The 23,489-nt window shown below is 41.6% G+C and overlaps 1 protein-coding gene across 4 annotated transcripts in view; it reads right to left on the bottom strand.

Annotated features, from left to right (window-relative positions):
* The window catches only part of acsl3a (acyl-CoA synthetase long chain family member 3a), a 139,651-nt gene extending 116,261 nt beyond the window's left edge, over window positions 1-23,390 (bottom strand). For 2 of the 4 annotated variants that reach the window (XM_038817603.1, XM_038817606.1), the window contains exons 1-2: window positions 23,255-23,390; window positions 4,519-4,948 (exon numbers count right to left, since the gene is read on the bottom strand). In XM_038817603.1, the coding sequence (XP_038673531.1) occupies window positions 4,519-4,857 (339 nt within the window). In that variant the 5' untranslated portion in view covers window positions 4,858-4,948; window positions 23,255-23,390. Of the gene's footprint in view, window positions 1-4,518; window positions 4,949-14,465; window positions 14,625-19,377; window positions 19,437-23,254 lie in introns of those variants that run through there. The other 2 variants (XM_038817605.1, XM_038817604.1) reach the window with 2 other exon arrangements.
* Window positions 23,391-23,489: the final 99 nt, after the last annotated feature.

Genomic DNA, 23,489 nt, shown 5'->3' with positions numbered 1-23,489 from the left:
TTGATGGGAAATGATCAGCCTGGAGTTCAGTTACTAGTGGTGTAATACAAGGGTCTGTTTTGGGGCTACTGCTGTTTGTCATTTTTATAAATGACCTGGAGAAGGGCGTAGAAGGATGGGTAAATAAATTTGCAGATGACAGTAAAGTCGGTGGAGTTGTGGACAGTGCGGAAGGATGTTGCAGGTTACAGAGGGACGTAGATAAGCTGCAGAACTGGGCTGAGAGGTGGCAAAAGGAGTTTAATGCAGAAAAGTGTGTGAGGTGATTCATTTTGGAAGGAGTAACAGGAATACAGAGTACAGGGTTAATGGTAAGATTCTTGGTAGTGTGGATGAGCAGAGATCTCGGTGTCCATGTACATCCTTGAAAGTTTCCACCCAGGTTGATAGGGCTGTTAAGAAGGCGTACGGTGTGTTAGCTTGTATTGGTAGAGGGATTGAGTTTCGGAGCCATGAGGTCATGTTGCAACTGTACAAAACTCTGGTGCGTCCGCATTTGGAGTATTGCGTGCAGTTCTGGTCGCCGCATTATAGGAAGGATGTGGAAGCCTTGGAAAGGGTGCAGAGGAGATTTACCAGGATGTTGCCTGGTATGGAGGGAAGATCTTATGAGGAAGGCTGAGGGACTTGAGGCTGTTCTCATTAGAGAGAAGGTTAAGGGGTGACTTAATTGAGGCATACAAGATGATCAGAGGATTAGATAGGGTGGACAGTGAGAGTCTTTTTCTCGGATGGTGATGTCTAGCACGAGGGGACATAGCTTTAAATTGAGGGGAGATAGATATAGGACAGATGTCAGAGGTAGGTTCTTTACTCAGAGTAGTAAGGGCGTGGAATGCCCTGCCTGCAACAGTAGTGGACTCGCCAACATTAAGGGCATTTAAATGGTCATTGGATAAACACATGGATGATACGGGAATAGTGTAGATGGGCTTTAGAGTGGTTTCACAGGTCGGCGCAACATCGAGGGCCGAAGGGCCTGTACTGCGCTGTCATGTTCTATGTGTAGAAGAGTTAAATGGAGGAAAAGATTATGGAATGAAAGGTGGTCAATAAATTCAGAACAGAGAGGACTAAGAGGAACAGAGATAAAAGATTGAAATAACTAATGATAGTTCTGAGCAAAGTCGGAGGGAGAAAAAGGACATGGATAAGAGAAAAACCTGAGGTGGGACTGCAGGGATTAGACAATGAGGATTTTAAAGGAAATAGAATACAGTGGTGTTCAAAGGATGAGACATTATTGGTGGAAAAGAAAACTACGGTGTAATTTGGTGATACACCCACATCACCATGTCAGGGTACATGTGGAGTTTAGGATCTGGCAGGAGGCTTCAGTAAGGGCGAACGGTGCGAGCCAAGTTTAATTCAAAGCCAGGATATAAATTCCATCATGTGCAATAAGATTGTGGTTGTTAAGTGCCTTGCCCAAGGAATAACGGACATGCCAGAGCGCAATGCAGAGAAAAGCTATGATTTGGGGTCTGCTGGTAAAGTCCAAGGATCCACTGGTGGATCTATGAGTGAATCTGAGTGAATCAGGAAGGAGTGATGAGATTAGTCAGTAGGTGTGGCAAGTTGGAAAATCACCAATAAAGATATTTGCAGCTCATAAAGAAGCAGAGATGGAGCTATTTCTTTAATCTTTTTTATTTTAATTTAGAGTACCCAATTAAGGGACAATTCAGCTTGGCCAATCCACCTACCCTGCACATCTTTGTGTTGTGGGGGCGAAACCCACGCAAACACAGGGAGAATGTGCAAACTCCACACGGACAGTGACCCAGAGCTGGGATCGAAACGGAGACCGCCGCCCCTTGGATGTCTTTCTTAGCAGAAAGCCAAAAAATACAAAAAGGGTAATTGTGAGATGTGAGGGATTTTTTTTGGTCAACTGGGGTTGCGATGGGGGAGACAATGTATCTCGGTGGAGAAAATAAAATAAATGCTATGCCTGGGCATCACGAATGGAAGTAAACAGGAGAAAATGTCTCAAAATACGCGAGAGGGGCAGCACGGTGGTGCAGTGAATAGCACTGCTGCCTCACGGCATCGAGTTCCCAGGTTCGATCCCGGATCTGGATCACTGTCCGTGTGGAGTTTGCACATTCTCCCCATGTTGCGTGGGTTTCACTGCCACACCCCAAAGATGTGCAGGGTAGGTGGATTGGCCATGCTAAATTGTCCCTTACTTGGAAAAAATTAATTGGGTACTCTAAATTTTTGTTTTAAATATGCAAGAGAAAAAAGGGAGACTGAAGTAATCGTTCAGGTTTGATCCTCGCAACTAAACTACATACATGTATAGATAGAGGATTTAGGTTATGTTGGTTTAGGTTATGTTGGTTTAGGTATACTGGTTGCAAACATAGGACATCCCCTAACACCAGGTGTCTTGCATTTAATGGATCAGAACGTATTAACATTTAACGAACCGAGTTACAAATGATTATCTTTTTGTTTTGTTTTTTAATTTAGGGTACCCAATTCATTTATTCCAATTAAGGGACAATTTAGTGTGGCCAATCCAACTACCGTGCACATCTTTTGGGTTGTGGGGGTAAAACCCATGCAAACACGGGGAGACCGTGCAAACTCCACATGGACAGTGACCCAGATCCGGGATTGAACCTGGGACCTCAGCGCCCTGAGGCAGCAGGGCTAACCCACTGCGCCACCATGCTGTCCCTTTGTGTAACAAAAGGCGGCAAAAATATCGAATTAACCAACTGTCAGCTCACAGGGGCAAACTCCACCAAATACAAAAGCATTTCACAATGCAAAGCCCACAAAATCATAGAACTTAAGTGAATATTCCTCTGTGGATTTAGTGGTTAAAGGCACTGATCCACGTTTACTGGGGAAAATAGAGGCACATATCAGTTGTTTAATAGTTTCAATCTCTACGAATACTGTGCGTTAAAGCACTGAATCACACATCACAAAGATCAGAAACTCGGTTGATCCCAGAGTTAATGGTTCTCAAACAAAAGAAAAGTGGGAGACATTACAATAAGTTTTAGTAATCTTGGTTTATGGAAGTAAAACAAAAACAGCCATGGTTTCTGCAATTGATTACTAGCATATCAACTCTACATGGAAGTACGCAGATTGGCTCAGGATAGGCTACCGATAGAACTGTGCTACCGTCCACAGTTAAACTGCCTGTTGGCACTCAGTATCCAAGATCACACTTGCATTATATCCATGTTCCAATGTGAATACTTTTTTCACAGGGAAGGAAAGGATTCAGGTATGGGGAACAATACTACTGGCGCACATCCTTGCCTCTAAGTTATGCAGAACAAAAACAAATTGCTTTCTCTGCCGTAAGAATTTGGGATATCTATCGCCATAGTGGCCACAATATGGAATTGAAAATGCCAAGATATTTGACAGGAATCAGGAGTGCAAATACTAAATACAAACTGTTTTCCTCTCCTCAAGGGGCAAGTAAAATGTTTGCTGCAGTCTGGTATTGAACAATTTGATCAATGCAAGTTTGGTATTCTTTTGCATTCAAACTCTTAAACCAGAGCAAAATGAAAACTAAAATAGCCCAGGGTGTTGCAGTCAAACTGCCTTCAAAAAGTTTGGTTTTCTCTTTTGTACTAGATATTTTACATTGACGATCAGTAGGACAACTGCTGTCCCGGAACACACAGCCTCTCTAAGATTACCTCTTTTTATTCCCTCTCATAGGTGCGGTCCTTATGAGATTGTTCTGTGCCATGTTGAAGAGTGCGAAAATGCTTTTGTTTACGAACAAAGAGTAAATGGTGGTAGTAATATTAGTATTTCACTTCTAGGTATCCATTTCTGCCTCCAGTGAGGCATTAAACTTAACCAAAGACTTCCATGAAATTTGCAGAACAGTTATGAAGTAAATCTGAGCTAAAGAAAGATAGGTTGCTTATTCAGTTTCCTGCAAAAGCTGCAGAATTTGAAACTTGGTGTAAATAAAATACACAAACACTAATCTTTTTTATTTAAAAAGAACACTGCCACAGCAGGCAGCATGTGTTTAACAAAGAGTTTTCTTTCCAAACAAGAATGGCAAACTAGAATGATACAGAACAGATCAAAAGTTTCTGAGAAGGGATATATATCAGCCCTCAAAATACAAGTGAAAATGTAAAACAAAATTGCTGTCTTGAATTTAGGCAAAAAAAAGTCTCATTGCAAATGCATTTACGTTTTCCCTGTCTAAATTTTACCTTTGTGAACATACTGCAAATGTTCCCAGAGAAGTTTCCTAAGAGGATTTATTTGGTGCAATGCAAAGGGATTACTTATTTATCTTACATAAATACAATTGCTAAATGTTGCCATAAAAGTGCAAGAATCTATTAAATAATAGATTAGGCAACACCCAACACCGCAAAATCATGGATTGATTAATTAACCAAGAGCTGAATATAAATGTGCAAATCACCAATTGTCTTAAAAGATATCAGTTGACATGACAATATCAAGAAGGTCAAGCAAAAACGTCGAAAGGAAAGTTACATCAATTACCTTTTTGAAGACCCTTCCACTTGGCTGAATTTCATCTTCCTCACTAAGAATTTCACGTGTTCCCAAGCAGTTCTTATGTCTAAAGCCATCAGTGGCAAATTGAAAAATTTTATCCAGGGTATCAGCACCAGGATACAGACTTGCTAATAGACGATCCAAACTTTCCACACATCTGTATGGGCCAGCAGGATGATTACTAATTGATTTTGCTCTTACGCTGGGCCTACGCCGTGAACCCGCAAAGAGCTGTAATGGTAGGATAAATAAGAGATTGCACACCACGATCACACATTGCAGAAATAATGAAAATATAGGGTTAACTCCCTTCTTCAATTTCATTTTGCTTGGAGACCTTGAAGCTTACAATCAAAAGTCCAGAATGTCTGTAAGCCTGCGAGGCTATGGAACTAACACCTCTCCAGTTTTGTACCTGAAGGCAGAAAATGAAAGAGTTAGATGTAGCTTATCAAATTTTACCAATTAAGAATATTAATCCAAAATCTTATGTGAAATCACATATTTTCAGGTTCTCATAAATTTAAGATCATACCACTAATTTCCAACAGAATCATCCCAAGATGGTTCACACATGTACAGTCAGAAAAAGGCTTGAGCAAAGAAAATGGTTTTAGAGGGTTTCAAAGTGCAAGGGAAAAGTGAAAGAAACTAAGGGCCTGGGACAGAATTGCCAAACAGAGAGACTAAATGACTGAATAAAAGCAAATTACTGCGGATGCTGGAATCTGAAACGAAAGGGAAAATGCTGGGAAATCTCAGCAAGTCTGGCAGCATCTGTAGGGGGAGAAAAGAGCTAACGTTTCGAGTCTGATGACTCTTTGTCAAAGGTCTGACAAAGCTTTGACAAAGAGACATTGGACTCAAAACATTAGCTCTTTTCTCCCCCTACAGATGCTGCCAGACTTGCTGAGATTTTCCAGCATTTTCCCTTTCGACTAAATTACTGAAGATCCGGCCACCAATGGGGAAATTAAGAGATTTTTGGAAGAGCAAGAGGCCAAAGTTGCTGACAGATTTGGAGATTTAGACGGTCAAGCAATGGGAAAGGTCCGAACACACAGAAGTGAATTTTAAATTACCGGTGCTTACAGATCGAGAAACAATATAGGTCATCCAGCACTGAGATAACATCAGTGAACTTTTGAAGGGGTTAAAATATCATTTAACAGAGTTTTGGGCTCAAGTTCAAAGAGAGTGGAAGATGGGAGGTTAGTTGGGTCAGAATTATAATACTGGAGTCTGGAGGTAATAAAACCAGGGAAACATCCTATTTTGTAATTTATAGTTGAGGCACAACCAGAAAACTAGATTTTATAGTTTCCAAAATGCTATGTATTTGCCCACTTTTGGCTAAATTAGTGGAGGCTTCAAGTTTCAAATTTTCTGCATTGATTTTAAATGTAATAATTTAAATTTTGCCCAACTTGCAAAACACTAGGCAGAATTGTGCGCGTCTTGGGCAAGCACACGCCAGATCCAGATAAGCATCAAGTACGCGTGATGACATCGGAGACGCATCCCAACGTCATCCGGCACTCGCATGATATTTTGGTTGCCGCAGATTGGCAATGCACCCGCCGACAACTATGAAGTCAATTGAACAGGTTATCTGCCCTATGGCCTGCAGTATTTTGTTGCATGTGCAGGATAGGAGCAGGCAATCCGTATTTCAACTTCTCAATCATGCCTCGGATTGGGGGGCAGCCAACTAGTTTGACTGGGTACCTGAGAGACTGCGTGGCACTTTAAATGCATGTGGTAATTCAAGGGAGAGGTGTACTGAAAAAGAGACTGAAATCCTCAAAGTGGATCCCTGACGAAGGCATCCGAGAGAAAGCATTGTTGGGAGAAGATTCCAAAGTGTTTTTTTTAATATGAAGTTTGGAAAACACGGTGTAGATGTCAAGATTTCCAGTGAGACTAAGACCATTGGCTAAGTGTATCAAGCATCTCCAAGTTTTGATGAGGAATCCACAGAAATTGGGTGGCACATGGTTCCAGAGTGAGGCGTGTCTGACCATATTTCATCTGTTGATTTACTTGCAGTGTGTATCTACTGAGAACATCCGAGTACAAGATAAATTGTAATTTGTGTTACCCTTATAAAACTGTGTACTTGTAAAGGTCTAGTCGGAGTGAAGGAGTAGTGTATTATTGTCAATTCTATCTTGTTTAATAAAAGGTTTTATTCTTTTGTTAAAAAGTTAATAGGTAGTCTTGCGACTCTGTTCATCGACATCCCTAAACAATAAAGATCTAATGAGCTGCCGTCCATTCTGGGACCTGACTGTCCAGTCACAATGTTAGCTGGGATAGTAACACACTGTTTCCTAAACTACAACAATAACTATTCTTCAAAAGGTACTCATTAGCTGTAAAGCCCTTGATGGGATCTGGTGGTCAATATGTACATGCAAATCTTTCTTTCTTTATCTTCACTCTTAATCTGGATAGCAAAGCCAGTTACGACATTTGTAAACAACACCAAAGTAATGAAACAGTGATAGAGAATGAACGTAACATTTTGAGAGAGGATTTTGAGCAACATGTAATAGACAGACAAGGTGACAAATGAAACTCAATACCAATAATGTGCAATATTGCGTAGCAGTAGAAAAAGCAAGCAACAGGAATAGAATTTGCAGGGGCAAACTGTGAAATGGAGGTGCAAGTTAAGTACTGGCATACATGTAGACTTGCAACTTGCACTAACAAGGCAATGTGAAAAAACAATTTCCTACAAGACAAAAAACAATTCAAGAAACAAGCCAGAACGGTGAAGTCCATGCCTACATGATCATCTATTATTAAGCAGTGATCAAACCACGCATCAAATACTATGCACAATTTTGGTCACCAAACTTTACGGAGAAAACATTAGTGCAGAAGAAAAAATGTCAACAAGAATAATTGCAAATTCAAAAGGGATGAACAATGGGGACATGCTACAGAATGTAAAAGGAACTTTATCAAGGTACATAAAGTTGTAAAAAGTAAATTGAGCCTGAATATTATGTCACGGCAAGTCAGCCTAGTAGGACAAAATTACAAATGTAATATTAACATTGGGGGCAGTTCAGACAAGGTTCACTTGGTTGATCTCAGGTACGGAGGGATTTTCTCACGAGAGGTTGAGTAGGTTGGATCTGTGCTTATTGGAGTATATACAAATGAAAGATGGCCTTATTATCAGTAAGCTAGCGCTTTTCCAGGAGAAACATCCGGAGTGAAACTCATCCAGAGTGGGAATTGCAACTTGGTAATTTGGTGCAGTGAGGTAAATCAGCAAAGGTAAGTGGAAAATCTAATTCTGCTGTTTTTCAGTTAAAAGTGCAGTGTGTAGCTTAGTGTCTGATTGGTTGAAGCTGCCCCCACCCTAATTGCTGAGAGGCAGTTGTCTGTCAATCATCTGAGGCCTGTTTAGGGGCACATTGTATTCTTCTCTTTGAAGTGAAGGTATTTTTTGAGTCATCGGTTAGCTGAGGTCTGTATAAAAGACAGACAGACAGCGCACACAGTAAGCTAGCGCTTTTCCAGGAGACACATCCGGAGTGAGACTCATCCAGAGTGGGGATTGCAACTTGGTAATTTGGTGCAGTGAGGTAAATCGGTGCAGAGTGTGAGGAGGTGCTTTTTAACCCTGGTAAGTGACTGGTAAGTAGTTTCTCTTTTTCTTTTCATTGTCTAATTTATTTATTTTTACTTTGAAATTCTAGTTGTTTTAGTTTACCTAGGGTTTAAGACATGGCAGGAGATCCCAGACCCGTGTCATGCTCCTCGTGTGTGATGTGGGAGCTCAGGGACACGTCCACTGTCCCTGGCTCCTTCACGTGCAAGAAGTGTGTTCAGTTGCAGCTCTTGTTAGACCGCTTGACGGCTCTGGAGCTGCGGATGGACTCACTTTGGAGCATCCGCGATGCTGAGGAGGTCGTGGATAGCACGTTTAGCGAGTTGGTCACACCGCAGGTGAAAATTAATGAGGGAGATAGAAAATGGGTGACCAAAAGAAAGAGCAAGAGTAGGAAGGCAGTGCAGGTGTCCCCTGCGGTCATCTCCCTGCAAAACAGATATACCGCTTTGGATACTGTTGAGGGAGATGGCTCACCAGGGGAAGGCAGCAGCAGCCAGGTTCATGGCACCGTGGCTGGCTCTGCTGCACAGCAGGGCAGGAAGAAAAATGGCAGGGCTATAGTGATAGGGGACTCGGTCGTAAGGGGAATAGACAGGCGGTTCTGTGGACTCAATCGAGACTCCAGGATGGTATGGTGCCTCCCTGGTGCAAGGGTCAAGGATGTCTCGGAGCGGCTGCAGGACATTCTGGGGGGAGGGGGGGGGGGGGGTGAACAGCCAGCTGTCGTGGTGCACATAGGCACCAACGATATAGGTAAAAAACGGGATGAGGTCCTACAAGCGGAATTCAGGGAGTTAGGAGTTAAACTAAAAAGTAGGACCTCACAGGTAGTAATCTCAGGATTGCTACCAGTGCCACGAGCTAGTCAGAGTAGGAATGTCAGGATAGATAGGATGAATGTGTGGCTCGTGAGATGGTGCAAGAGGGAGGGATTCAAATTCCTGGGGCATTGGGACCGGTTCTGGGGGAGGTGGGACCAGTACAAACCGGACGGTCTGCATGTGGGCAGGACTGGAACTGATGTCCTAGGGGGGGTGTTTGCTAGAGCTGTTGGGGAGGGTTTAAACTAATGTGGCAGGGGGATGGGAACCGATGCAGAAAGTTGGAAGGTAGTAAAACAGGGACAGAAGCAAAAGGAAGGGGAAAAGTGCAAGGCAGAGAAGACATAGTCAAAAATCTAAAAGGGCGACAGTACAAGGTACAGTGACTGAGGGGAGCTCAGTGAATAGGCCCAGTAATAACAAAAGGAATAAAACTGGAGATGTTAAGATTCAAAACAGAGGTAAAAAAACCAACTTAAGTGTACTTTACCTGAATGCTCGTAGTATTCAGAATAAAGTAAATGAGTTGATGGCACAAATCATCGTAAATGACTATGATTTAGTGGCCATTACTGAAACATGGTTAAAGGATGGTCACGACTGGGAGTTAAATATCCGAGGGTATCAAACTATTCGGAAGGACAGAGTGGATGGTAAGGGAGGTGGTGTTGCTCTGTTATTTAAGGATGATATCCGGGCAATAGTAAGGGATGACATCGGTGCTATGGAGGATAAGGTTGCATCCATTTGGGTGGAAATCAGGAATAGTAAGGCGAAAAAGTCACTGATAGGAGTAGTCTATCGGCCACCAAATAGTAACGTTATGGTGGGGCAGGCAATAAACAAAGAAATAACTGATGCATGTAGAAATGGTACAGCAGTTATCATGGGGGATTTTAATCTACATGTCGATTGGTTTAACCAGGTCGGTCAAGGCAACCTTGAGGAGGAGTTTATAGAATGTATCCGCGATAGTTTCCTAGAACAGTATGTAATGGAACCTACGAGGGAACAAGCGGTCCTAGATCTTGTCCTGTGTAATGAGACAGGATTGATTCATGATCTCATAGTTAGGGATCCTCTCGGAAGGAGCGATCACAATATGGTGGAATTTAAAATACAGATGGAGGGTGAGAAAGTAAAATCAAATACTAGTGTTTTGTGTTTAAACAAAGGAGATTACAAGGGGATGAGAGAAGAACTAGCTAAGGTAGACTGGGAGCCAAGACTTTATGGTGGAACAGTTGGGGAACAGTGGAGAACCTTCCAAGCGATTTTTCACAGTGCTCAGCAAAGGTTTATACCAACAAAAAGGAAGGACGGTAGAAAGAGGGAAAATCGACCGTGGATATCTAAGGAAATAAGGGAGAGTATCAAATTGAAGGAAAAAGCATATAAAGTGGCAAAGATTGCTGGGAGATTAGAGGACTGGGAAATCTTTAGGGGGCAACAGAAAGCTACTAAAAAAGCTATAAAGAAGAGTAAGGTAGAGTATGAGAGTAAACTTGCTCAGAATATAAAAACAGACAGTAAAAGTTTTTACAAATATATAAAACAAAAAAGAGTGGCTAAGGTAAATATTGGTCCTTTAGAGGATGAGAAGGGAGTTTTAATAATGGGAAATGAAGAAATGGCTGAGGAACTGAATAGGTTTTTTGGGTCGGTCTTCACAGTGGAAGACACAAATAACATGCCAGCGACTGATAGAAATGAGGCTATGACAGGTGAGGACCTTGAGAGGATTGTTATCACGAAGGAGGTAGTGATGGGCAAGCTAATGGGGCTAAAGGTAGACAAGTCTCCTGGCCCTGATGGAATGCATCCCAGAGTGCTAAAAGAGATGGCTAGGGAAATTGCAGATGCACTAGTGATAATTTACTGAAATTCACTAGACTCTGGGGTGGTCCCGGTGGATTGGAAATTAGCAAACGTGACGCCACTGTTTAAAAAAGGAGGTAGGCAGAAAGCAGGAAATTATAGGCCAGTGAGCTTAACTTCGGTAGTAGGGAAGATGCTGGAATCTATCATCAAGGAAGAAATTGCGAGGCATCTGGATAGAAATTGTCCCATTGGGCAGACGCAGCATGGGTTCTTAAAGGGCAGGTCAAGCCTAACTAATTTAGTGCAATTTTTTGAGGACATTACCAGTGCAGTAGACAATGGGGAGCCGATGGATGTGGTATATCTGGTTTTCCAGAAAGCCTTTGACAAGGTGCCACACAAAAGGTTGCTGCATAAGATAAAGATGCATTGCATTAAGGGTAAAGTAGTAGCATGGATAGAGGATTGGTTAATTAATAGAAAGCAAAGAGTTGGGATTAATGGGTGTTTCTCTGGTTGGCAATCAGTAGCTAATGGTGTTCCTCAGGGATCCGTGTTGGACCCACAATTGTTCACAATTTACATGGATGATTTGGAGTTGGGGACCAAGGGCAATGTGTCCAAGTTTGCAGATGACACTAAGATGAGTGGTAAAGCGAAAAGTGCAGAGGATACTGGAAGTCTGCAGAGGGATTTGGATAGGTTAAGTGAATGGGCTAGGGTCTGGCAGATGGAATACAATGTTGACAAATGTGAGGTTATCCATTTTGGTAGGAATAACAGCAAACGAGATTATTATTTAAACGATAAAATATTAAAGCATGCCGCTGTTCAGAGAGACTTGGGTGTGCTAGTGCATGAGTCACAGAAGGTTGGTTTACAAGTGCAACAGGTGATTAAGAAGGCAAATGGAATTTTGTCCTTCATTGCTAGAGGGATGGAGTTTAAGACTCGGGAGGTTATGTTGCAATTGTATAGTATTGTGTTCAGTTTTGGTCTCCTTACTTGAGAAAGGACATACTGGCGCTGGAGGGTGTGCAGAGGAGATTCACTAGGTTAATCCCAGAGCTGAAGGGGTTGGATTATGAGACGAGGTTGAGTAGACTGGGACTGTACTCATTGGAATTTAGAAGGATGAGGGGGGATCTTATAGAAACATTTAAAATTATGAAGGGAATAGATAGGATAGATGCGGGCAGGTTGTTTCCACTGGCGGGTGACAGCAGAGACATAGCCTCAAAATAAGGGGAAGTAGATTTAGGACTGAGTTTAGGAGGAACTTCTTCACCCAAAGGGTTGTGAATCTATGGAATTCCTTGCCCAGTGAAGCAGTTGAGGCTCCTTCATTACATGTTTTTAAGGTAAAGATAGATAGTTTTTTGAAGAATAAAGGTATTAAGGGTTATGGTGTTCGGGCCGGAAAGTGGAGCTGAGTCCACAAAAGATCAGCCATGATCTAATTGAATGGCGGAGCAGGCTCGAGGGGCCAGATGGCCTACTCCTGCTCCTAGTTCTTATGTTCTTATTATTGAGGCAGATAGGATTCTCAGTGAGTTTTAACAGGGTAGCTGCTGAGAGGTTGTTACCTCTTGTGGGAGAGTCCAGGACCAGGGGGCATGGGGTTGCCCATTTAAGACAGGCAAGGAGGATTCTTATATCTTAAGAGTGGAGTGAATCTGTGGAATTCTTTATTGCAGAGGCTGGGCCATTAAGGATGTTTGAGGCTGAAATAGACAGATTTTTAATCAGCAAGGGAATCAAGGGTTTATGTGGATTAGGTGAGAAAGTGGAGCTGAGGATTATTATATCAGATCAGTCATGATTGTATTGCATGGCGGTCTTATTGAATGGGCCAAATGGCCTACTTCTGCTCCTATACCTGTGGTTGCAGAGACTAAAAAAAAAACTTGAAATAAACATTTTTAGAAGAGATAGGAAAAGTTAAAGTAGTTAGCTGTTAAAGGGGTAACGCCAACATAGTTTAAATATAATTTACCCACTGAATCCCAAAATTCAATATTATCCCCTCCCGCATAAAATGGCAAATGGCAAGATTCTGATTATTTCTTGTCTCATCTAAATTACACACAATTGTAGATTGGGATAAAAAAACACGCCAATTTCATTACAAAGCAACACCTATAATGAATGGAGTGTAATATCAAGAGGATGGCTTGAATAGATAGATAATAGCCTCAATGCAAAAGTCCCATACCCCAAGTGGTTTTCCAGCAGGGTTTATTGACTACCAGGCCAGGATCTTCCTTACAGAAGCTTCCATTTTAGCAACTAATCACATTTATACACAGTGCAAGTATAATTTGTATTCTTGGTAATAAAACTGGCATCAGATGTTAAGCCATGGCTCCAAACAGAACAGTAAGAAATATTACAACACCAGGTTAAATTCCAACAGGTTTGTTTTGGATCACTAGCTTTCGGAGTGCAGCTCCTTCTTCAGGTGAATCCTGGTGTTGTAAGACTTCTTTCAGTGCCCACCCCAGTTAGCACCGGCATCTCCAATTATGTAAAATGGGTAGTACATTTTCCACTATTTATAATAATCTGCTGGTTCCAGAATCATAAATTACTTTTTAGAACTATAGTACAGGAATATGGAACACAACAAAACAAAGGAATAAGCAGCACAAATCAATCCAAGCCACCACGATAGTATATTATTTAACTAATTAAAATGTAACAAATTATTGAATTTATCTAACATTGCAGGCCAGGTATTTGGCTGATAAACTTCTGTAGCCTTGAAACCACATGATTAGACCCATTAATGGATCTTTATTGACAAATGAAAGTCATGTCCTCAGGCGTATTCCACTTCACAACCAATGAAGTACTTTTTGAAATGCATTCAACTGTTGTAATGTATGGAGGTGTCAGAACATGTTTTGCACATGGCAAAATTCCATGACAGCAATGAGAAAAACAAAGGGGTTTTTTTTGCTGGGGGAGGGGTAGGGAGGGATCGAGGTTGGCAACACTGGTAGCGCTTCACTATTTATTTTACCAAGGGACCTTTTATATCTCTCTTTTATATCTCCTTAGCGGGAGAAGGTGGGAGATGGGGCCTTGGTTTAAAGTCTCAAGTTCTAGGACCAGAGGCTACCACAGGAAATAAGTTTCAATTCATACACTGGAATAAATTACACAAATGAGATGTCTTTGAACAAAAACTATTTATATCTTGTTGCCCACTGGATTGGTAAAGATACTTAATAGTTACTAAAGCAGCCTTATATATATTTTCAAAACTAGCAATCCGCCCAAATTCCGTATTTCTGACAGGCTGTTTCTAACAGCTTAATGAGACATTCCCTACTGCTAAACGGTATTGTAAGTTTAAACAATGTCAGAAAGCCTCAAGTAATACTGTCCTGTATATAACTGCACCATGGAATTCCACTACCTCCGTACTGATCAACCAAAGCCTTCCGACAGATCCGACCTCTAATTCAATGATGTATAACAACCTATTTGACAGCCAGCCAGCTTACAGGTAAAGTCCTAGCGGTTATTTTTAAATCGCTTTAACATCCAGAAACATCTTGAAATGGATCTGCAGTAGCCGCAAGATAATAAACGCCACGAGTCTGCCAAGCGGCATAAGCCAACATGATCTCAACAAAACGTCCACTTACAACTGATCGATTTTACTTAAACCTCGCAGAATCTGGAGTAGTTCCCGGCGATATTCATAAGTCGCGTCCATACAATTCCAAGTTGTCAAAAGAAACTCCAGAGCCACTGCTTCGAGAAAGACAAGGGAAGCTACATTGGCTCCGAATGAAAGCTGAAGAAACTACCTGGGCATAAAGTCAAGTCGACGCTGTGTTTTCAGTTCCAGTCCCTGATATTAAATGAGAAACGAGTCGGAAGAGGGGCTTGGTCGGTAACTATAGTAACAGCAAATCAACGTTTAGGTGGTTTGTTACAACCCCCCGGCCCCTCACCGCGCCTGCGCACGCCACTGCACCGGCGCGGATCTGCAGCATGAATTCACAGGGGAGTGGTCTCCCTGTCTCTTAGTTTGCACAGCAGATACCTGCAGAAGGCTGAACAGACTGCCCCACCATAAATACAACTGTAAATATGGAGAATGGATCGGGCATTTTCCCCGCAAGTTGCAATAGCCTGCGGGCTCCCACATCCACCGTTTTGTTTTTTTTTATTTACAGCTACTGTATAGTTCATGCATTAGGATTAACTACACCCGAAAAATTGAATAAGCATCACGAATGGGCATCAAACGAAGCCACTTCTTTGTACGGTATATCGTTTCGTTGACTTCGAGTACTAGATGACCGAATTAGAAAAGCATTTTTTTTTTTAAGGCGAGTCTATTAAAAGTTGATATTCAGAAGGTTTTGGGTGTTCTTGCACATGGATCACAAAAACGTTAACAGCAAGCAAATGATAGATTCACATTTATAGCAAGGCAGCTGCGCTTCAAGAATAAGGAAATCTTGCTGGCAGAGCCTTTGATGAGACCATATGTGGAGTACTGTGAAAACCTTTGGCCTCCTTATCCAAGTAAATATATGTTTGCCTTGGAGGAGCTACAATAAAAGTTGAATCCTGGGATGGGAAGGTCTCTTCTATGTTGATTGTGAGCCTATATTCTCCAAAATTTGGAAGAGATGTTCTCATTGAAACATATGAACTACTTAGAGGTTTTGACAAAGTAGATGTTGAGAGCCTTATTCCCCTAGCTGGAGAATTTGGAATTAGGGGCCAGAGGGTTTTTAATCTTTGGAATTCTGCACCCAGAGTGACCGGGATGCTCAATAATAACATCAGTATTCGAGACGGTCATCAGATTCCTGGGCACTCAGGAAATCAAGGGATAGGGCAGGAAAATTAGTTTGCAGAGCAATTCTTGTTCCTATTCCTAATGTTATTGTAGAAATAAAAATCCAGTTTCTCAATGCATAGAAATTTGTATTTACTTAGAAGCAATAAATACACTGCAACATCATGCAAGATTGCGGTACCGACAGGTAATCACAATATATAGAAATTGTGATGTTGCCAAATTACTTTTAATTAAAACACGTGACACATCTGGACTGATTAAAACTCCCTGTTTAATTTATTTTTAAAAGTCCTCATGTTAGAAGGTATTGACGAAATACTCAACAACAAAATTCCAATTACCATTGGACACAAAAAATAAATTGTTCCTTGCTTATCCATAGCTGTCTGCATCTTGGGTAAAGGCATTTTTAAAAGAGGTTTAGACATAGGCAAAAAAAAGATATGGTTGCATTATATGTTTTAGCATCAACTAAATAATTGGTGACATTTTTGAACACAGTTGCACTGCATGCTCTCCACCTAGCACAAATGTAATGGCCAAAGCAGAATCATGTTTCAAATCTGAAACTAATTTCTCCCAAATTAGATGAAATTTCCTTGGATAAAATCAACAAATCAACAGTGTTTAAAAACTGCATCATATTTGCTTTAGTTATTAAATATTTGGATTCAAGAGGCCACAAGTTATCATATGTAAACTATTCCACTAAGTTAAAGGCAGATGTCAAATATATAGATGAATACTTGAATAACAGCTAACAGAAGGTGTTACCTAAAGGGTAGGTTTGAAAACAAACTCAGATCAAAGATACAAATTCCCTTGAGTTTTAGAGAAACAAAAGTTTAAGATCTACTGCTCTTTGCTGCTCGTGAGGTGATCCTACATCTATTGGAACTCAAACCTGCATCTGTTGATTATCGTCCAGAGAAGGGAAGGAGTATAAAAACAGAAGTGGGCCATTCAAGCCTCAAGACTTTTGGGGGACAGTGGTGCACATTTCCATTACCCATTGTGGAAAGAAAAATGCGATTTCACTCGTAACTGATCTCACTCGAATTTTGAACAGAAGCTTGGTATGCAGCAAGACCTGGACAGCATTCAGATTTGGATTGAAAAGTGGGAAATAACATGTGTGCCATACAGATGCCAGGCATCGAGCGTCTCCAACAAGAGAGAATCCAACCACCTCATGGTACTAAACAGCATTACATCTGCTGAAATCCCCACTAATGTCCTGGGGTCAACACTGACTAGAAACATAACAGGACCAGCCATATGAATATGGTGGCTACTGGAGCAGATCAGAGATCGGGAATTCTGTGGCAAATATTTGCCTCCTGACTCCTCAAAACCTGTCCACCGTCCATCTGCAAGGCACAAGCCAGGTGTGAGAGGAAATACTCTCCATTTTCCTGGATGAGTGCAGCTCTAGCAACCTCCTTGAAGCTCAACACCATCCAGGCCTCAGCAGCTTGCTTGATCAGTACTCCATCCTTCACCTTAAACATCACTCCCTCCAGCACTGGTGCATGTGGCAGCAGTGTACACCATGTACAAAAGACACTGCAGCAACTCACCAAGCCTCTTCCGACAGCAGCTTCCCTACCACTTCCCACCTAGAATGACAAAGGCAGCAGTCACATCGGAACATCACTGCTTGCAGGTTCTCCAAGTCATCTTGACTTTGAATTATAATCGCCACTCATCATTGCTGGGTCAAAAACCCAGAACTCAATTCCTAACATCACTGTGGGTGTACCTATACCAGATAGACTGCAGTGATTCAAGAAAGCAGCTCACCGCCACATCCTTTTTGGGCAATTAGATGTAAGCAACAAATGCTGGCTTTGCCAGCGACACTCGTGTTCCATGAATGGATAAAGAAAATATTATAGCCCAGTGTTCTGGATTCCCCACTGCAGGAAATAGCATTTTTCTGTATCTACCCAATTGATTCCCTTTATTTTCGTGAAAACCAACCCCATAACCTTGAAAAATCAAAGAAATACAAGCAAACTTCATGAAACTTTTGCAAATAACTTAGGTCTTTAAGCCCTGGTGTAATGGAAGTAAATCATTGCAGTATCCCCTCCAAGACAATTCATCTTTCAGGGATAAAATAAATAAGCAGGATATCTTTAATCTGAAAATGGCACATAAATGACAAGCATGTGATGGAAGATTAGAAGTGAACCATCTGTAGCAGACTAGTTAATCCAATACCTGAACTTTTTTGGGGGGGGGGGGGGGCAATGGCTGGGTACAGAGATGGAAACAGCAGTGCTCCACCAGGGAGAAACAGCTAATTTGACACCTAGGAGGTAGCAGGGCAGGTGATATTTCCAAATTTAAAGGAACATTATTTGCTGTGAACCCAGTGGTACTGCTTATTCATTTCACATAGGCCCCTTGAAACCAAAGATATTGCATCAGTCATGTTTGGATTTGAATTTCGACCTTATAATTGTAGCATCAGCATCTAAATTAGTTATGTTGAAGTTGTTTTAAAGTATAGCCAAATCCATTCGAATAATGACCCACCACATATTGCTGGGTCAAAAACCCAGAACTCAATTCCTAACATCACCACATAAATTGGGTGCCTCCTCCAGCTATGTGGTTCTCCAATTTCATCTAAATGACCTCTTTCTATGGCTAAATTACCTCTTTCTGTGCCATAAAGACTCCATTATACTGAATCTACACCACAGCTCAAACAATGCTTACAAATAGGTCCTTAATGAGAATCATTTAGACAATTACATTATTCATATTCTATTTTATATAGAAGACAAATATAAATTGTGTATTTTCTCCATAGGAAGGTAGCAAAACAAAAGCCATATTCTGTCACTAAATTTTATGCCCTAACGGTGACAAAGTCAAGATTATTAAACCTGTAATGATTCATTAAAACTGAGATGCGTGTGTTACAACAGGACAGATTTGTATTCGGGATAGGGAGCAAAAGGAAAATGTGAATTTTTAAATGGATACAAGTTGCAGTCAGGAAATTTTACAAGCCCATGATCAACCTGAAAGTGTTCAAGTCTTAAAAAAAAAACAATATCATGAGTGAAAAACAAAGTGTAAAGGACTTCACAATACGGAAGGTTATCTGATCCAGAGAACAATGTGCCGCAATTTAAATGTCAGCAGCTCATTGATTAAAATATATTGTAGTGGTTTGACTTTATTCATTGTGAACAATTCACGTCAAGCAAATTGATCTTATGAAACCCAAGCATTTTGACAACCAGCTAAATGGCTATTATACTGTTTGTGTCCAGACACATGTATTGCTACAAGTCGAGTTGATGAGCCCAAGTATAACTTTATAAAGAAGCAGTTCAACCATTACTGCTACTAATATGGCTATAACCGGCACCTTTTTTAAAGAAGATACATTATCAATTTATGGGAGAGATTTCTTTTTTTAAATCAACTCAACGCTGTTCAAAGATTGAGAAAGAGTTTGATATTGCAAAACCTGCCAAATTCTTAATTTAATCCAAAATACATGGTCAGATAAAATAACCAAGTTCCAATGAAAGGTCATTGACCTTAAACATTAACTGTTTCCCTCCACAGATGCTGCCAGGCCTGTAGAATATCTCAGCATTTTCTGATTTTATAACACAAAGTGAATATTAGCCAACTGAACAAAACAGTTGAAAATCTCTTTGTTGAATTGTGAAATGAGACTAAGTATGTCTTTTTAAGTGAGAACTTGCCAAATGTCTTCTTAGCTGTAGGCAATCCTCATTTATGTTCTTATTCAATGTGGATTAATTCCTGTGGGAAAAAAGCAGCTAATGAACCAAAATTCACCTTATCCGAAGACAAAATGCAGAGGGGAAAATCTTAGTGGGTAAATGTAGTCAGCATGTTCAAGAGACTGAAGCAGTATAAGTGCATAAGATAGGAAAATCCGGGGGGGGGGGGGGGATCATTCTCCTAAGTGATTGACTGGACAACATGGACATGGAACCCCAGAAGATAGCTCTGATAAATAGCCCCAAATTTGTATGTGGTCTTTCTGTTCAATACTTATTCCAGATAAGCAAAACCCAATCGCAAAATCAATGTAAATACTATCATGGCACATGTAATATTCAACTGCTTTTATCATAGAAATCATAGAATTTACAGTGCGGAAGACCATTCAGCCCACTGAGTCTGCACCAGCCCTTACAAAGAGCGCCCTACTCAAGCCCCCGTCTCTACCCTATCCCCAAAACCCAGTAACCCTCACTTAACCTTTTTGGACACCAAGGGCAATTTAGTATGACCAATCCACCTAACCCGCACATCTTTGGGAGGAAACCGGAGCACCCGGAGGAAACCCACACAGACACGGGGAGAACGTGCAGACTCCGCAAGACAGTGACCCAAGCCGGGAATCGAACCTGGGACCCCGGAGTTGCGAAGCAACTGTGCTAACCACTATGCTACCAATCAAACAGTCAGGTAGGATCAAGGATCACATGGAACATGCGTAGAGCAGCGCACAAAGTTACAAAGCCGATAACTAGTCTGGAGCGCATCATGCAAATGTTACTCCGAGCCAAATAGTCCAGGAAAGTTTTGTTTCTGTATTAATCAAAATTGATGTATAATACATTATTACAGTGACCAGTTTTTGGACAGCTGGATTTGAGACACTGTACCTGTATATAAATAAAAGTGGCAATTGGCCTCAAGATTTCAGTATGAACAGCACTTGTCGATGCAAAAAAACAATGAGAATTGAACAGCACAGTTGCACAGTGGTTAGCACTGCGACTACGGTGCTGAGGACCCGTGTTCAAATCCTGGCCCTGTGCCACTGTCCATGTGGAGTTTGCACATTCTCCCCGTATCTGCATGGGTTTCACCCCCACAACCCAAAGATGTGCAGGGTAGGTGGATTGGCCAAGCTAAATTGCCTCTTAATTGGAAACAAAATAATTGGGGACTTTTACATTTAAAAAAAAATAATATGACAACACTACAATGGGGCAGCACCTAATGTTAGATCACCACCACAAATTGAATGGCAACAATCTTCAAATACTACACGAGGTCAGAACTGATATTAACTTTTGACAAAAATGAAGTGTGCCACGGTTAGCACAGATCTATCAAAATACATCAACAAACGTTTTAAAAGTGGACAGCTCAGCATGGATGGTAACAGTGCTCCAAAAACACTAATCACATCCAAAGGTCTTCGACTTGTAATGCTAAATGTTTTTCTCTTCCCAGATGCTGAGTTTTTCAAACATTTTCTGTTTTTATTTCAGCGATTCCAGCATCTACAGTATTCTGCATTTGTCCCCACAAATCACTACGCAAAGCTCATGAAAAAAATCATGAACAAGAACAGACTACTGGCCCAATGCAGTAGACGCTACACAACCAAACACAATAACTGGGCCGCTAGATGAACATTGAGAAACCAAATTGAATGCAATAACAGCACAATATCCGATACAATTCCACTCTCTCCAACCACAATTTCCCCCAATTAGCAGAAATTGTGTCTGTCCCATCCTGAGCAGCTATCACTGCCCTTTTTCTGCAGAAATGATCATAATTCAATCTCCCATGCTCTGCTAATGTTTGTAAATCTTCAGACACTCCAAGAAGCCACCTCTATTCACCATCTATTTCAGGATCACATTACAACCCATATTCATATGCCTCTACCACTCCCCAGCAACCTGGCTCCTGCCCAGAGGAAAATAACCTTGACGAAGAACATATTCCCCTTCCAAGAAACATAGGATCAGACAAATCCACATGTAACAGTCCCACCTCCAACCCACCCTGAGCATAAATATCTAGAGCCAATCCTTAATTATCCTGTTCCCATATTGTGTGAAGGAGCAGAGTGCTCATCCCAGCAATGATATACATCATATTTTGTTGCTTCAGCACAAATGTACCCTTCTTTCAACAACTCATTTCTGTCCCCATTTAGAATGTTACCAAAACCAAATTCTCTATTTAAATTGATTGAATTAAATAGGTTTAAAATGAGGTGTGTTTTTTCCACCAGTAGCTGGCAGAGCGGGGAGAAAGAATGAATGATCCTGCTCCATATAAAAGTGCACATCTTGTTTCATTTAAGTGTAAGAATAGATAAGTGCCCAGGCCAGACTATTTATCTTTCCTTTTGCTTTAAGAGGGTAACTAAGTAGTACAGACTTTTTCATTTTTATACAGCAAAAAAGGCTTGTGAAGGTATTGAATCAATTTGGTGTTCTATCGTGGTCCCTGGGCTGGAAAGGTATAAATTAATCTGCCAATCATTATTCACTGACTCCTGCTGGAAAAAGTCCAAAGATGTGCGGGTTAGGTGGATTGGCCATGCTAAATTGCCCGTAGTGTCCTAAAAAGTAAGGTTAGGGGGGGGTTGTTGGGTTACGGGTATAGGGTGTATAAGTGGGTTTGAGTAGGGTGATCATGGCTCGGCACAACATTGAGGGCCGAAGGGCCTGTTCTGTGCTGTACTGTTCTATGTTCTATGTTCTATGTCAACATCATTCAAGGACAGGCTTTGGCCCAGCTATGATGCCCCAATTTACCAACACTCTCGGGCAAGTTGCATCTAAACCTCAGCACAAATCCTGGGCAATAAATAAGAATGTCTTCCTAAACCAATTTTTCAGCTATAAGTTAATACATAATTTCAGCCTATGGGGAGTAACAAATTTTGTTCATTCTGTGCTGGCATGGAGACACATTTAGCTTTACACTTATTCTCAACATGTCTTTATGTTCAAAAACACGATGCCGTATGGCCAACTGCAGATCATGACATAGAATGAGGTTAAAATCCCACTCATGGTAGTTTGAGAATTTGAATTTAGTTTTACCAACTGTGGAATTAAGCAGCTGGTATCCATTCACAAATTGACTAAAAAAGCTGTCCTATTGTTCTAAAAACCAAATGTCCTTGAGAAAAGCTAACCTGCCATCAATAGCCCAGTCTGACCTTTATGTGACTGCAGTCCCACACAGACATGGTAAAACTGTTGACTGCCTTCTGATGAACCCCAACAAGCCACCAAGTAGTATTTTCAAAATTCTAAAGATGTGCCAGACCATCATCTCAGGACAGCTAACGATGGGTAATAATGCCAGCAGCAAAACAACTAGATCACAGTATACTGCACAATTGTTCAATTTGTAACACAAGAAAAATCTTCGTTTAATTCGATCTGTTTGCAGTTGTAGCACAGGGAACATGAAGCTGCCGTTTCCCACTACGAGTTGATAATTTTATTCGATTTCACGATACAGTGGGTCTGACGATTCCTATTTATTCCTATCGCGGGGAGGAAGGGGAGACCTTCTGCACCACCAGGGGCTTTACTCCTGGGTTAACATCCAGAAGGAAAGCCCTGAACTGGCCTCCACGTTGCTCACACCCTGGCTGGGGAAGGTGCAGAGAGCAGTCGCTGCGATCCTGGTGCATGGCCTGCCGACAAGTAATTGTTCACTCAGCCAACCGCCATTGGGAAGCCGCAACTGCTCCCACCGCTGGTGCGGGGCTCCCATCAGGGCGCTGGGCACGGATTGCCGAGCCGCCACTTTACACCCGGTTCTCGGGCCGATACTTACCGCTGTCCCGCAGGCTCACGGCGCGCGCTCTATCTCTCTCTCCCCCACAGGCCTCACTACCCAAGTCCCGCGGTCGGCCCGATCTCAAATCGCGCGCCTGCGCCATGAACTTGTGACGTCCGCGCACGCCGGTTGGACCAGCCGCGATCAGGCGAGCTCGCGGCCGAAAAGAGGAAAAGAGGGGGAGGGGGAGGGAAAAGAGGGGGAGGGAAAAGAGGGGGAGGGGGAGGAAAGA

The sequence above is a fragment of the Scyliorhinus canicula genome, chromosome 13, assembly GCF_902713615.1.
Source record: "Scyliorhinus canicula chromosome 13, sScyCan1.1, whole genome shotgun sequence".
Lineage (NCBI taxonomy): Eukaryota > Metazoa > Chordata > Chondrichthyes > Carcharhiniformes > Scyliorhinidae > Scyliorhinus > Scyliorhinus canicula.
Note: the sequence above shows the minus strand (reverse complement) of the source record. Positions and strands in the feature narration are given on the sequence as shown.